This window comes from Elephas maximus, chromosome 11, assembly GCF_024166365.1.
Source record: "Elephas maximus indicus isolate mEleMax1 chromosome 11, mEleMax1 primary haplotype, whole genome shotgun sequence".
NCBI classification, from domain to species: Eukaryota; Metazoa; Chordata; class Mammalia; order Proboscidea; family Elephantidae; genus Elephas; species Elephas maximus.
Genome location: NC_064829.1, coordinates 39,313,251 through 39,328,187, shown reverse-complemented (window position 1 = coordinate 39,328,187; position 14,937 = coordinate 39,313,251). Strand labels below are relative to the sequence as shown.

Sequence of the window (14,937 nt, the reverse complement as noted above, 5' to 3'; positions counted from 1 at the left end):
ATCGTAGTAGGGGCGGGGGTTTGGGGACCGTGGCGTCAGGGAACATCTAAGTCAATTGGCATAATAAAATCTATTAAGAAAACATTCTGCATCCCACTTTGGAGAGCGGCATCTAGGGTCTTAAACGCTAGCAAGCGGCCATCTAAGATGCATCAATTGGTCTCAATCCACCTGGACCAAAGGTGAATGAAGAACACCAAGGATACAAGGTAATTATGAGCCCAAGAGACAGAAAGGGCCACATAAACCAGAGACTACATCAGCCTGAGACCAGAAGAACTAGGTGGTGCCTGGCTATAACTGATGACCGCCGTGACAGGGAACACAACAGAGAACCCCTGAGGGAGCAGGAGAGCAGTGGGATGTAGACCCCAAATTCTCATAAAAAGACCAGACTTAATGGTCTGACTGAGACTAGAAAGACCCTTATGGTCATGGCTCCCAGACCTTCTGTTATCCCAGGACAGGAACCATTCCCAAAGCCAAGTCTTCAGACAGGAATTGGACTGGACAATGGGATAGAAAAAGATGCTGGTGAAGAATGAGCTTCTTGGATCAAGTAGACACTTGAGACTACGTTGGCATCTCCTGTTTGGAGGGGAGATGAGAGGACAGAGGGAGTCAGAAGCTGGCAGAGTGGACACGAAAAGAGAGAGTGGAGGGAAGGAGTGGGCTGTCTCATTAAGGGGAGAGCAATTAGGAGTATATAGCAAAGCGTATATAAATTTTTATATGAGAGACTGACTTGATTTGTAAACTTTCACAATAAATTTTTTTTTTAAAAGTATTCTCTTTATATGATTAACTAAATTTGGGAGATAATGGGCAATTTCATCATACTGTAAGTGATGGATTTGAAGCACAAAGACTTTCCAGATTGATGTCCTAGTGTAAATTACTTAAATTATGAGCCTTGCATTACTACTGACTTGTAAAATAGGGATAATAGTATTTTACACTTTGCTTCTCTTGTGGAATTGTTACAAAGAGAATTCAATACTTATTGTGAGACTACTGTATAAGTTGTCACAAATTGTAAAAATACTTGTTAGTCTGAAGCTGGGTGAGAGAGCAAAACTCTTGTATTTTCTCAGTAAATTTTTTTCTTCAGGTTTTTGGTGTCCTTTTATGGTTCACATATTTTCTGCTGACAGGTAGTATATGGAAATTTATTCAGCATTATTTAGAAGTCTCAAATAGCTTGTTTTCTGTGATGATTAGAATATTTAAACAGTAATATATTTTTGAACTTTTTATTAAAGTGTAGCATAAATACAGAAAAATGTGTACTCATTGAATTTTCACAAATTGAACAACACTCCAGTATAACCAGCACCCAGAAGTAGAACATAACCATCCTCTTAAAAGTTGTGCTCCTGCTTACAGTACTTCTAATCACAAAGCTACACCCTCCAGGGTCAACTTCTAGTCATTTGTCTCTAACTTATAACATGATGTGAATAAAAAGCTAAACTGCTTTTTAAAAATTTATATACATTGATTATAGATCTAGTAAACTGAAACCCTTGACGACAGTTTGTTTTCTTTATGTTGAGGTGTAATTCATACTGAAGGCTGTAGTTCTTGATCTTCATCAGTGTTTTAATTTTTCTTTGCTTTCAGCAAGCAAGGTTGTGTGATGTGCATATTGAGGTTATTAATGAGTCTTCCTTCAATCCCGATGCCCTGTTTTTCCTCATATAGGCCAGCTTCTTGAATAATTTGCTCAGCATACAGATTAAGTATGGTGAAAGGATACAACTCTGATGCACACCTTTCTCGACTTTAAACCATGTATATCCCTTTGTTCTGTTCAGATAACTTGGTCTCCCAGGCAGTTACATCCCCATTGTGGAGGGTATTAGAGCCTGATACCATTAAATGTTTATGTTATCTGATTAATCCGAAACTATTTTCGGATACTGTGGTTTCTTGAGCAGCCTACCAACAGAAAGATAATACATACTGGTCAGGCTGTTGGAAAGCTATGTTTATCATTATATACTATTACATTGACAGTCTGGCTTTGTACATTAATCTGAAGGAACTGTGTTATAGTGATTTAGTAACTGAACTCTGAGAAGTTAATGAGATTGATTACCCGAGTCTGTAAGTCTGAGTGACAGATCCTAGACAAGGGTGAAATCACCAAAGTAAGTTATATTTTGAGACCTCCTGCAAGGCAGGCAACTAGTCCACCCAATTTTGGCATACACTAACATTGCTTATGTACCAAGAGCACACTGCTCCTGTATTTGAATCTCTAATTGACCATGTTTAATGTCTGAAATATTTTATGCAAATGAATTTTTCTTACGTTCAGTTATAGAAGACTCTCATTTACCTGGTCCTAGGAAGTGAACTCTTTTTACTTGTGTTTCATTTGTCCTTGTTTTACCAGTACCACTAGGATGCTACTCAAATATATTATGGTTAATTTGTTGCTTTGTCAGTAGAATTAATCTGGAATCTTTCACCATTGGAACCAATGGCACAGTTATTCTATTTCCAGCAAATTTAGCTCTTGCTTTTGCAGTTGTATAGATCAGGGGTCAGCAAATTTTACTGTAACAAGTCAGATAGTAAGTATTTTAGGTTTTGTGGGCTAGACGGTCTCTGCCAGAATTACTCAACTTTGCCACTGGGTTTAAAAGTATTTATATAGTATATAAACATATGGATGTGGCTATGTTTCAATAAATATTTACAAAAACAAAGGGCAGGCTAAATTTGGCCCATGGGCTGTAGCTTGTGAATCTCTGGGCTCGATCAAACTACATGGTTAGCAGGAAATTAAAAATCAGAATTCTCCTGGATGGTGAAGGAGAATGGAAGAAGAATAACCGAGAAAGAAAATAATGATAGTAGAAATGGGTCATTATTCTCTGTTTCCATTTAGATGATAATATTTTTTGAAATGTTTACAATGTGCCTGACACTATATTAAGACTTTTGTATGCATGTTAACTTTTGACTAGTATAGTTGAAACACTATAAAATATTAGCAATCTATTTTTAAAATGAAATTTTAAGGCAGCTTTAGATCTTAACTATTAAAACAGGCTCTATACAATTGAATGTGTGTACCTTAAGTCCTAAACAATTTTAGCAGATGAGAACCTCACAACCTTTAGAAAGTATTATTATTATGACCCCCTTTTTACATATGGAGAAATTAAGTCTCTATGAAATAACTTATCCACTTTAACAGGACTAATAAATGAAGGTTTTAGAATTCAGGTCTGACTACAGCACATAATAAATGGGGAATGAATAAATGATTCCAGATCTTGATTTTTTTCATCCCAGATTACATCGCAAATGCTATGAACTGTTATTTTAAATTACACCAAAAAAAGTACTTTTCTTGCTTTACATTTATCTCAACTGGTTTTAATGTCTTTTGTTTGTATATGCCATACTTTTTTCTTTTAACAAGGCAGTGATTTCATTGTCATAAATTTTTCTTTTCTTTTCTCAGGAACCACCAGAAATGGAACTACTAAAATTTGTCAGGCCAGAAAACACTACAGTTTCTTCAAGACCATCAGTAGAGCAGCTGTCTAGTCTCATTAAAACAAGTCTTCACTATCCAGAATCATTTAATCACCCATTTCATCTAAAAAGGTTTGAGATTTATTTATAAAAACTTCCTACAATACCACACACATTTCTTTAGTTTTGCAATGACATTAACCCAAATATTGAAGAAGAAATTTAAAATAATAGAGTGATAGGAATTACTCTTAAGTAATTTACCTCTACTACAGTTCCTTTATGTTGCAACTGTGGTTTAAGATGGATATTGCCTTAGCCACCACTGAGTTGCCTAAAGTTTCCCTTTGAGGAGCAGTTTATTGTTAAGTCAAAAACAGGAGGGAAGTATATCATTTTTGTTTTAGACACAGAAATTAAACCTAAGACATGGCTACAATATGGATTCATTCAACAGCTCAAATTTAGGCAACATCGTTTACTTAAGATTTATTAAGTGCTAGGAGAGTGATATCTTGGTAAATAGCTTCAATGTATAAACTTAAAGTTCTGAAAATAAAAGGTCCTAAATCACATAAGGGTTCAAAAAGTTTCAGCTTTGCAGAAATGAGATGAAGAGAAGCCTCTTAGAGCTATAAATTTGGGAATCGCCAAGCTGTAAGTGATAATTGAAGGTATGAATTCTTGTAAAATTACCCTAGATGGGTCTGGGGTCAGGGTAGGATAGAACAAAGAGAGAATAGTAACCTGCAGAGCAATGACATCTGAGAAATGAGCTAAGGAAAAAGGAGCCCATGAAGACTGAGAAGGAGCAGTCAAAAAATTAGGAAGAAAAGACCAATAAATGGTAAGTGGTATCTCAAAGGTTGAGTGAGAACAGTTTAAGGAGAGAGAAGTACATAACAGTTTAAAAGGCTGCAGAAACGTCAAGTACTAAGTGGACAGAAAACTTGATTTTGGGTCCGACAATAAAGTCATTCATGGTTTTATAGAAAAATGTCACTCTATAGTGAAGGTGAAAGCATGGTATGGCAGATTGAGGAGAGAAGATAAGCACCAAAGAACAGAAGATAGGATTAGCTTTGGACTGAAGAAGGTACCTCCTTGCTATTGAAACAGGGAAACAAGAAAGTAGTGAGAAATTTTTAAGAAATTTACACATCAAGAAGAGTCTCTGTATTTGGGGGGGTTGTGTAGGAGCATGGTTAACTGCTGAAAGTAATCTAGGAGATAAGAGAATAAAAGTAGAGAATTAAAAAAAAAAAAAGAAATGTTAGGATAACTACTCAGAGGATGAGAAGAAGCTGGCTAAAGACACACAAAGTGCTGGGCAAAATTAAGACTTCAGCAGAGACTTAAGATAAACAATATTTTAAAAGTAACTTAACCCTCTTCCTTGTGAAATATAACACAAAAGTGCTCAAAAACAAAAATGTATGGCCACAATTTTTCACAAAGCTAACACCCAAATAATTACCTCTATTCAAGAAATAGCGTATTGCTAGCGTTTCAGAAGCCCCCTTGTACTCCCTCATAGTCACTACCCTCGTTATACTTTTTCCAATTAGGTATGCCTCTCCAAATTCTATATTTTGTGTATTTTTTAAACTTTATTATGTAAGTGGAATTATATAGAGTATATTCTTCTTCTCTCCAGCTTTCATTCAATATTGAGTTTTCTGTTGCATGAAACTGTAGAGTTAGTTTTCATTGTCATATGAATATATACAAAAATACCATAATTCTTTTGTCTATTGAATTATTTTCAGTTTTGAACTATTTGAATTCTGCTGCTGTGAATATTTTTGTATGCACCCCTTGGTGCATGTGTGCTTGCCTTTTTTTTTTTTTTTTTGCTTATTTACCTAGGGGTAAGTAAGCAAAACGACTTTACCAATTTGCACATCCCACCAGTAATATGGGATGCAACACTGGAAGCGCTCACTTGTCTATGCCAGGAAATTTGGAAGACTGCTACCTGACCACCCCACTGGAAGAGATCCATATATGTGCTCATTCCAAAGAAAAGTGATCCAACGGAATGTGGAAATTACTGAACAGTATCATTAATATCACATGCAAGTAAAATTTTGCTGAAGATAATCGAAAAATGAGTGCAGCAATACATTGACAAGGAGCTGCCAGAAACTCAAGCCGGACTCAGAAGAGGATGTGGAACAAGGGATACCATTGCTGATGTCAGATGGATCTTGGCTGAAAGCAGAGAATACCAGAAAGATGTTCATCTATGTTTCATTGACTACGCAAAGGCGTTCGACTGTGTTGATCATAACAAATTACGGGTAATGTCTCAAAGAATGGAATTCTAGGATACTTAATTGTGCTCATGTGAAACTGTATGTAGACCAGGAGGCAGTTGTTCGAACAGAATAAGGAGATACTGCATGGTTTAAATTCAGGAAAAGCGTGTGTCAGGGTTGTATCATTTCACCGTGCTTATTCAGTCTGCAAATAATCTGAGAAGCTGGACTACATGAAGAAGAATGCATCATCAGGATTGGAGGAAGACTAATTAATCTGCAATGTGCAGATGACACAGTCTTGCCTGCTGAAAATGAAGAAGACTTGAAGCACTTACTAATGAAGAACAAAGACCACAGCATTCAGTGTGGATTACACCTCAACAGAAAACAAAAATCCTCACAACTGAACCAATAAGCAACATCATGGTAAACGGAGAAAAGATCGAAGTTCTCTAGGATTTCATGTTCCTTGGAGCCACAGTCAATGCCCATGGAAGCAACAGCCAAAGTATTGTCAAAAAAAAAAAAGTCAAAGTATTGGGCAAATCTGCTGCAAAGGACCTCTGTAAAGTGTTAAAAAGCAAAGATGGACAATGAATAAGGAAGGCTGAAGAAGAATTGATGCATTTGAATTATGGTGCGTGTGTATATATATATATGTATATTTTTTAATGATTAAGCTCAAATAAGAAGGCAATAACTTTCTGAGACTTCTACCCTGATATCTATGTATTACAAATCTCTCTACTGTAGCTGGTGGAAATCTGAACCACTACCAGCCCAGCTTGGACTCCCAACAGTTTTTCAGTTTATTAACATCTACTGGTTCTTGGTAGTGAAATGGGAAGTAGATTTTTGTATTCAGATTTAACTGCTGTGTGTCAGCCACTGACCTAGGCATTTTTTCATTCAATTATCTCTTACATGTTTTTTTAAATCATGAATGTTCTCACAATATATCTTTGTAATTAGCATTTTTAGTTGATAGTCCAATAAGAAAATTAGTGATGCTGGATTCCTGACTCTGATGGCCAACCTCTCCCCCTTTCCTGATGGTATTCCTTGGACAGGGTCAGACATTGAGAAAATACTGATATATGACTTGTTTCTGCTTATCTATTCCCTCATTCCTAAATGTTATTTAAGGGCCATGCTGCCTGGAGGAGCACACTGCCACCTCCAAGGACCACTTCAGAAGACCTAACCAAATCGAAGAACTATTTTTACCATAAAAAAAAAAAAACTCAAAAGGCCGGAATGTCTTCCTAATAAGATAGGATTTTGTGGCTCTTAACCTCAGAATTTCATGATGCTCTATCCGTTTTGTAGCACAGGCAACTGCTTCTGGTTTTGACTTTGTGGGCCACTTTCCCCCAGTCTGTTTATTCTTTTTTTAATTTTTTTTTTTTTATTATTATACTTTAGATAAAATTTTACAGACCAAACTAGCTCCTCATTGAACAGTTAATATACACAGTGTTTTGTGACATTGGTTACCAACCCCACAACATGTCCACACTCTCCCTTCTCAACCTTGGGTTCCATATTACCAGCTTTCCTGTCCCCTCCTGCCTTCTAGTCCCTGCCCCTGGGTTGGTGCGGCCCTTTAATCTTGTTTTCTTTTATGGGCCTGTCTAATCTTTGACTGGAGGATGAACCTCAGGATTGGCTTCATTACTGAGCCAGAAGGGTGTCGGGGACCATACTCTTGGGGTTTCTCCAGTCTCTGTCAGGCCAGTAAGTCTGGTCTTTTTTTGTGAGTTAGAATTTCGTTCACCATTTTTCTCCAGCTCTGTCCAGGACCGTCTATTGTGATCCCTGTCAGAGCAATCAGTGGTGGCAGCCGGGCACTATCTAGTTGTACTGGACTCAGTCTGGTGGAGGCTCTGGTGGTTGTGATGCATTAGTCCTTTGGACTAATGTTTCTCTTGTGTCTTTGGTTTTCTTTATTCTCCGTTGCTCCCGACGGAATAAAACCAGTGGAGTATCTTAGATGGCTGCTCACAAGCCTTTAAGACCCCAGGTGCTACTAACTGAAGTAGAATGTAGAACATTTTCTTTGTAAACTGTGTTATGCCAGTTGAGCTAGATGTTCCCCAAGACCTTGGTACCCATAGCCCTCAGCCCAGTAATTCGGTCCCTCAGGGAGTTTGGATGTGTCTTGGGAGTTTCTAAGACCTTGGCCGTGACAAGTTGTGCTGGCTTCCTCAGTATTATGTATTGTCTTAACCTTCACCCAAGTTGCCGTTTATCTATTTAGTGTTCTTCTGTCCCTACCCCTCTCCTCCCTCGTAACCATCAAAGATTGTTTATTTTTGTGTGTAAACCTTTTCATGAGTTTTTACAGTACTTGTCTCATACAATATTTGCCCTTTTGTGATTGACTTATTTCGCTCAGCATAATGCCCTCCAGATTCATCCATGTTTTGAGATGCTTCACAGATTCATCATTGTTCTTTATCGTAGCGTACTACTCCATTGTGTGTATGTACCATAGTTTGTTTATCCATTCTTCTGTTGGTGGGCATTTAGGTTGTTTCTATCTTTTTTGACTTATGGCATTGGTGAAGAATATTGAATATACCATGGGTTGCCAGAAGAATAAATGAATCCATCTTGGAAGAAGTACAGCCAGAACGCTCCTTAGAAGGAAGGATGGTGAGACTTTGTCTCACGTACCCTTGGATGGGTTATCGGGAAGGACCAGTCTCTGGAGAAGGATATCATGCTTGGTAAAGTAGAGGGTCAGTGAAAAAGAGGAAAACCATCAGGATGGATTGACACAGTGGCTGCAACAATGGGCTCAAACATACATAGTGTCTTAGTTATTCTAGTGCTGCTATAAGAAACACCACAAGTGCATGGCTTCACCAAATCGAAGTTTATTTTTTCATAGTCTAGCAGGTTAGAAGACCAAATTCAGGGTGTCATCTCCAGGGGAAGGCTTCCTGTCTTTGTTGGTCTGGAGTAAGGTCCTTGCCCTCAGTCTTCCTCTGGACTGGGAGCTTCTCAGCGTAGGGACCCTGGTGCTACTTTCTTGATGGTATGAGGTCCCACTCTTCTCTGCTCACTTCTCTCTTTTATATCTCAAAAGAGACTGACTTAAAACACAACCTAATGTAGTAGATTGAGTCCTGCCTCATTAACATAACTGCCTCTAATAATACCTCATTAACATCATAAAGGTAGGATTCACAACACACAGGAAAATCACATCAGATGACAAAATGGTGGACAGTCACACAATACTAAGAATTATGGCCTAACCAAGTTGACACACCTTTTTGGGAGACACAGTTCAATACATAACCCATAGCAATGGTTGTGAGGGTGGTGCTGGACTGGGCGGTGTTTTGTTCTTTTATACATAGGGTCACTATGAGTCAGAATTGACTCAACGGCACCGAACAAGAGCAACCACCAACAGTGTATGAGAATTTCCTCTGCTCTAACTTTTTACTACCACCTCCTATTATTAGAGTTTTTAAAATTTAGCTATTTAAGTTACTATTTAAATACTTTTGGTCTTAAATCTTTGTCAAGGTCTTATGTTGTGCAGTACTCATTCTGTGTGTCTTTGACACTGATGCGTACTTGGATCACATGGAGGAATTTAAGAAATGCACATGCTTTAGTCCTACCCCCAGAGATTCCGATTTGATTGGCCTGTGGTGGGGGCTGGGCATCGGGTTTTCTAAAGCTCTCCAAGTGATTTCTAATATGCAGCCAAAGTTGAGGGGGGGAAAAAAAAAACTTTTATACCTTATCCCTGTTAAACCACTTTGTCTTCACATACTTCCATGCAAGTTTTTATCCCATGGTGTTTCATTTTAACCCACTGTTCTACTTTGTCCCTATTTACCAAACCTGTCTTGAATAGCTTAGATTCCATGGTGTTTTTTTTTTTTTTTTTTACTTGTGCTTTAAGTGAAAGTTAACAAATCAAGTCTGTCTCTCATATAAAAATATATATACACCTTGCTATGTACTCCTAGTTGCTCTCCCTCTAATGACACAGCACACTTCTCTCCACCCTGTGTTCCCCGTGTCCCTTCAGCCAACTCCTTTCCCCCTCTGCCTTCTCATCTCGCCTCCAGAATACAGGAGCTGCCCACATAGTCTCATGTGTCTACTTGAACCAAGAAGCTTACTCCTCACCAGTATCATTTTCTGTCTTATAGTCCAGTCCAATCCCTATCTGAAGAGTTGGCTTTGGGAATGGTTCCAGTTTTAGGCTAACAGAAGATCCAGGGACCATGACCTCTAGGGTCCTTCTAGTCTCAGACCATTATCCATGGTGTTCTTTTTAACCTCAGTGGTTTTCAGCCTTGGCTGTACATTGAGGCTGGAATATTCAGGAGTTCTCCACATGATTCTGTTCGGGCTGAAAAACAGCATGGAGCCTAGGCAGTTCAGGGAAGTATGTAAAGCAGGACAGATTCAATAGAACTAAAGATTTAATAGAACTAAAGTAGACCAGTGGGTTAAAATGAAGCATCACAGAATGAAAACAATGCCAAATAATTGGAGTTGAGGATAGGTGAATAATTGTCAGCACTTTGGTCTCTTTAAGGTACTGCATGTGGCTTTATAGGTTAGCGTTTAAAAAGGACTGTTGTGTAAAGTTGCCTGGTAAAGTAGAGGGTGAATGAAAAAGAGGAAGACCCTCAACAAAATGGATTGACACAGTGGCTACAACAGTGGGCTCAAGCATAACAACGATTGTGAGGATGGCACAGGACTGGGCAGTGTTTCGTTCCGTTGTGCATAGGGTTGCTATGAGTCAGAACTGACTCCATGGCACCTAACAACAACAACAACATTGTGTAAAGCAGTGGTTTTCAAAATGTCGTCCCAGACAAGCAGGATCAGCATCATTTGGAAACTGACTAGAAATGCAAATTCTTGAGCGCTACTCCACACCTGGGTGCAGTGGTTAAGATCTCAGCTGCTAACCAAAAGGTCGGCAGTTTGAATCCACTAGCTGCTCGTTGGAAACCCTGTGGGGCAGTTCTACTCTCTCCTAGGGTCACCGTGAGTCAGAATCTGCTTGACAGCAACGGGTTTGGGTTTTTTGGTTGTCTTTGTTACTCTATACCTACTGAATCAGAAACTCTCAAGTGGGGCCCAACAGTCTGTTTTAACCCTTTGGCGACTCAGTTATTTCATGCTTTGAATTTTTTTGTTGGTACTGTGTTTTCATTAATGGAAGCATTCTGAATCATTAATATGTCTGAATTTTTGATAGTATTTTTTTTTTCCTTGCACCATCCCATAAGCCTACCCTAAAAAGTACCACTAATTATACCCCCAGAGTTCCTACCAGTGTCTCTTGGTACATATGTGTAACAAATAAAAATTTGCAGAATCTAAATTTTTCCTACCAGATATTCAGACACCTCATGCAATACCCTGTGAAAATTGTAATTTGCAGCACATGCCCGTTTCTTTGGTTTCAAACAGTCATAAAGGCCCGTCTTGCGGCAGCGCACACTGTCAATGATACCGCAGCTTCCCAGTAAACCCCAGGGGCTGAAAACAGCAGTCCATAGTCACTGTATGTACTGCCAAGCACGAAAGGATTAACAAACCTCCCAAGTGACTCTGATGTACCCTCAAGTGTGAGGGACAGAGTGTGAAGAATGGATTGCAGAAGGACGCTAAATAAGAGACTTGCCGTAAACCAGAGACATGAGGACTCAGATTTATAAGGAAAATGAAGATAAAGCGGTCAGATTCCAGAGATGTGCAGGAAAGAGAATTGACAGGAGTTTGTGAATAACAACATACAACTGGGAATGGGGCTAGTGAAATCAGAGGAGGAGTCAGCGTGTTGCCTAAGGTCTGGCTGGGGTAGATGGTGGGGCTTTTCCCTGACAGTGAGTGCAGGAAGAGGAGAAATGAAGATAATGAGTTCAGTTTTGGATCAGGAGACATCCAGATGCCCACATTTCTCCTTTTACTCAGAGGATGTAAAATTTCTGAAAGCATAAAATGTATTATCTGAGCAGATTTTAAAATAGTTCTTTTGTGTGAGCTTATAAGGTTACTTTTTTCTTTTTCTTTGTGTTTATAAAGTAAAATGTAAATAATAATATGTAACCAGGCTTCCTTTGTGCGTAGGTTATATTCATTTATTATGTTCCTGATTTGAAATCTATACCAGTCTTTTCACAAATCCTCTGCTAGCACTGTCTTTTCTTTCTACTATGCTTTAGTAAGTTATTGATTATATAGTGATACAGAGAACTAGGTTACTTGAACAAATGTGTCCGCTTGAAAGTGCTTTCCTCCTAACTTGTATAGAAATAATTCTTATGCAAAATGTCATGGCTTTATGCAGATTGGGTAGAAAAACAAATGTCTAGGCCAGGTTCTTAAATAAGGTAATTTTCAGTAAACCTAAAGAGGACAGGATTGTTTGCATTTTAGTGATTTATTTATTTATTGTCTTTCTTAGTTGAAATTATTTTTGTTCTTCATTTGGGTAAAGAACTACCTTGAAAAACTTCAGTTGTATTGAAAGATTAACTATTACAAATGGAAATAAATGGTTGTGTGTGTGTATTCTGGTATTTAGCATTCAGGCATTGTGTTAATATGTTTTACACAAATAATTTGTCTTGAGTGATGTTGGAATTCAGTTTTTTCTCTTTAGTTGTTTTTAAGGAGCTTATCCTGTGTTAGGTATTCTTACACGTTAATTTCAAGAAAGTTCTGTATTTAAGAAAAAATCCACAGCCAACCTTTGTTTATTTTTCTTCCATAGCCTTTGTTTAGTACCAGTCACCCTTTTACTTTCCAATTGTTCTAAAACTGATGTGGATGTAATAGTTGATCTTCGGCATAAAACAACCAGGTAAAGATTTATCTAGTGCAAAATTATGTTTTAGTTTAAGGTTTAAAATGATCTGAGAGAATTTAATATTTTGAAATTATGCAAATAATTACCTACCATGGATAGAGGAAGTTTGCTTGGACTTGCTCCGATTCTTTGTTTGGTGTTACGTAAGACCATAGAGGATTGTCCTGACATACAATAGTGACAAAATGGAAAGAAATTTTCAGAAGCAGCAAATGATTTTTGCCAGAAGCAGAATACTTCATGAAAGTGTGTTGGTGATAAAGAACTCTAATCAAAAATCAGCAAGTTTGTGCTAGTAGCTTATTAAAGGTTTTTTTGTGTGTGTGTGTGGTTATAAAATACTTTTAAAAAGTCCAGGCCCACATTCCCATATCTGATACTTTTAGAGCCAAATGCTTTTTGCAACTCAGAATTTTTTTTGCATTTTAGGAAAGTAATATGAAGTACATACTGAATACTGTATAACACCATAGACTATGGGGCAGCTCCCAGAAATGCAGCACATTGTGTGTACAATTATGTGTACCATGAATTAATTTACTCATGTCTTTTCGGTGGGCACTGGATTATTTTCTATTTTTTAATATTATAAACAGTACAGAGACATAAGCATTCTTGTATATACATTTGTTTTTATGCATGTATGACCGAGTGGTTAGAAACTCAGATTTGAAGTCCAGTTCTGTCATTTACTAGCTATCGGAAACCCTGGTGGCATAGTGGTTAAAGTGCTACGGCTGCTAACCAAAGGGTTGGCAGTTCAAATCCACGAGGCGCTCCCTGGAAACTCTGTGGAGCAGTTCTGCTCAGCCCTATAGGGTCACTATGAGTCGGAATCGACTCGACGGCAATGGGTTTGTTTTTTGGTGAGCATTAAATGAGATAATCCACTCAGCCTTGTACCTAGAAAATGGTAGTTGTTAATAAATGTTAGCTATTATAATTTTTTATTATATAATAGTAATAACTATTGTCATTATTAATAAACAGTTGGCTTCATAAAATAATTTCTAGAAATAAAATTGCTAGATTAAAGGGATATGATAAGACTTTGGGAAAAATTATAAAGGAAAAAAAACTCTACAACTTACCATTTTCCTTCCCCCATAGTCCAGAAGCATTGGAAATCCATGGATCGTTCACGTGGCTTGGACAAACACAATATAAACTTCAGCTTAAAAGCCAAGAGATTCACAGTTTGCAGCTGAAAGCATGCTTTGTTCATACAGGCGTTTATAACCTTGGAACTCCTAGGGTATTTGCTAAGTTATCGGACCAAGTTACAGTGTTTGAAACAAGTCAGCAGAACTCCATGCCTGCCCTGATCATCATCAATAGTGTGTGACGACTTAAAAATTTGTACTGAAAACGCAAGGATCAGTTTTATTTTGCGGAATGGGTTTACAGCAGTATTTGAAATAACTTGTTATGGAGGTTGTTGTCAGATCACTCAAAATACTTTGACTTGTCAGTTTTTTGATGACGCAAAGCACGTTGGACTGAGAATACTTACTCTTCTTTTGTATTTCTCTAAACCCTGGTAATAATTCATACGCTCATAATACAGAATTTCAGCATATCTGTGCACCTGTCTGAGTCTGCTGTGACAGCTGATTGGTGGTATATGATTAGGAGATGATTTTGAGGAAGGAAAAACCTTGTTGACGATACTCCTGTTAAGCCATTAGTTTATAAATTCCAGCTTTACTGTGAAGTACTATAGAGTGTTAAATACAGATTTTGCTGTCTTGCTTCACCCAATTCTCTAAAATCAGTTTTGAACTTTGGTTATAGAGTCTTCATATTTCAGTATCTGGTGGTCCCTATGGCTTATACATAACTTTGTAAAAAGATAAATAAAAGTTTTTTCCAATGCTTTGAATATACTTTTGAAAGGAGTTTGACTTTTTTTCCTCATTCATCTCAGTATAGAGTGCACTATTCACAACATGAGATTTTTTTTGTCATTTAAATTATCATATTCTTTATTATGTAACTTTAACAATTGAGTTGATCTGTTTAAAATATAAATCTACTCAAGGTAATTAAAAATAAGCTTTTCAAAAATGTATTATATTTATAACAAATGTACTTGTAAATAGAATAAAGACATGATATTCACTGTATAGATTTATTAGATGCCTTTTTTTTTTAAACTTTGTTTCTCAAGACTTAACCATATTCTTTATTTGAAATGTATGCCAACCATATTATTGCAGATTGAACCAGACCAATTGCCTGGGGAAGTTTTGTTGTCATTGTTTCTAAAAGTGAAGTACAGTTCTTGTTGTTACAGACTTTGATAGCCTTGTT

At 37.5% G+C, this 14,937-nt stretch overlaps 1 protein-coding gene across 3 annotated transcripts in view; it reads left to right on the top strand.

Moving 5' to 3' along the window:
* Positions 1-14,594, top strand: part of TRAPPC8 (trafficking protein particle complex subunit 8) — a 108,110-nt gene extending 93,516 nt beyond the window's left edge. For 2 of the 3 annotated variants that reach the window (XM_049900024.1, XM_049900025.1), the window contains exons 27-29: positions 3,482-3,627; positions 12,529-12,618; positions 13,735-14,593. In XM_049900024.1, coding sequence (XP_049755981.1) covers positions 3,482-3,627; positions 12,529-12,618; positions 13,735-13,969 — 471 coding nt within the window. In that variant the 3' untranslated portion in view covers positions 13,970-14,593. Of the gene's footprint in view, positions 1-3,481; positions 3,628-12,528; positions 12,619-13,734 lie in introns of all 3 variants that reach the window. The other variant, XM_049900026.1, reaches the window with a different exon arrangement.
* The last annotated feature ends 343 nt before the right edge of the window (positions 14,595-14,937 follow it).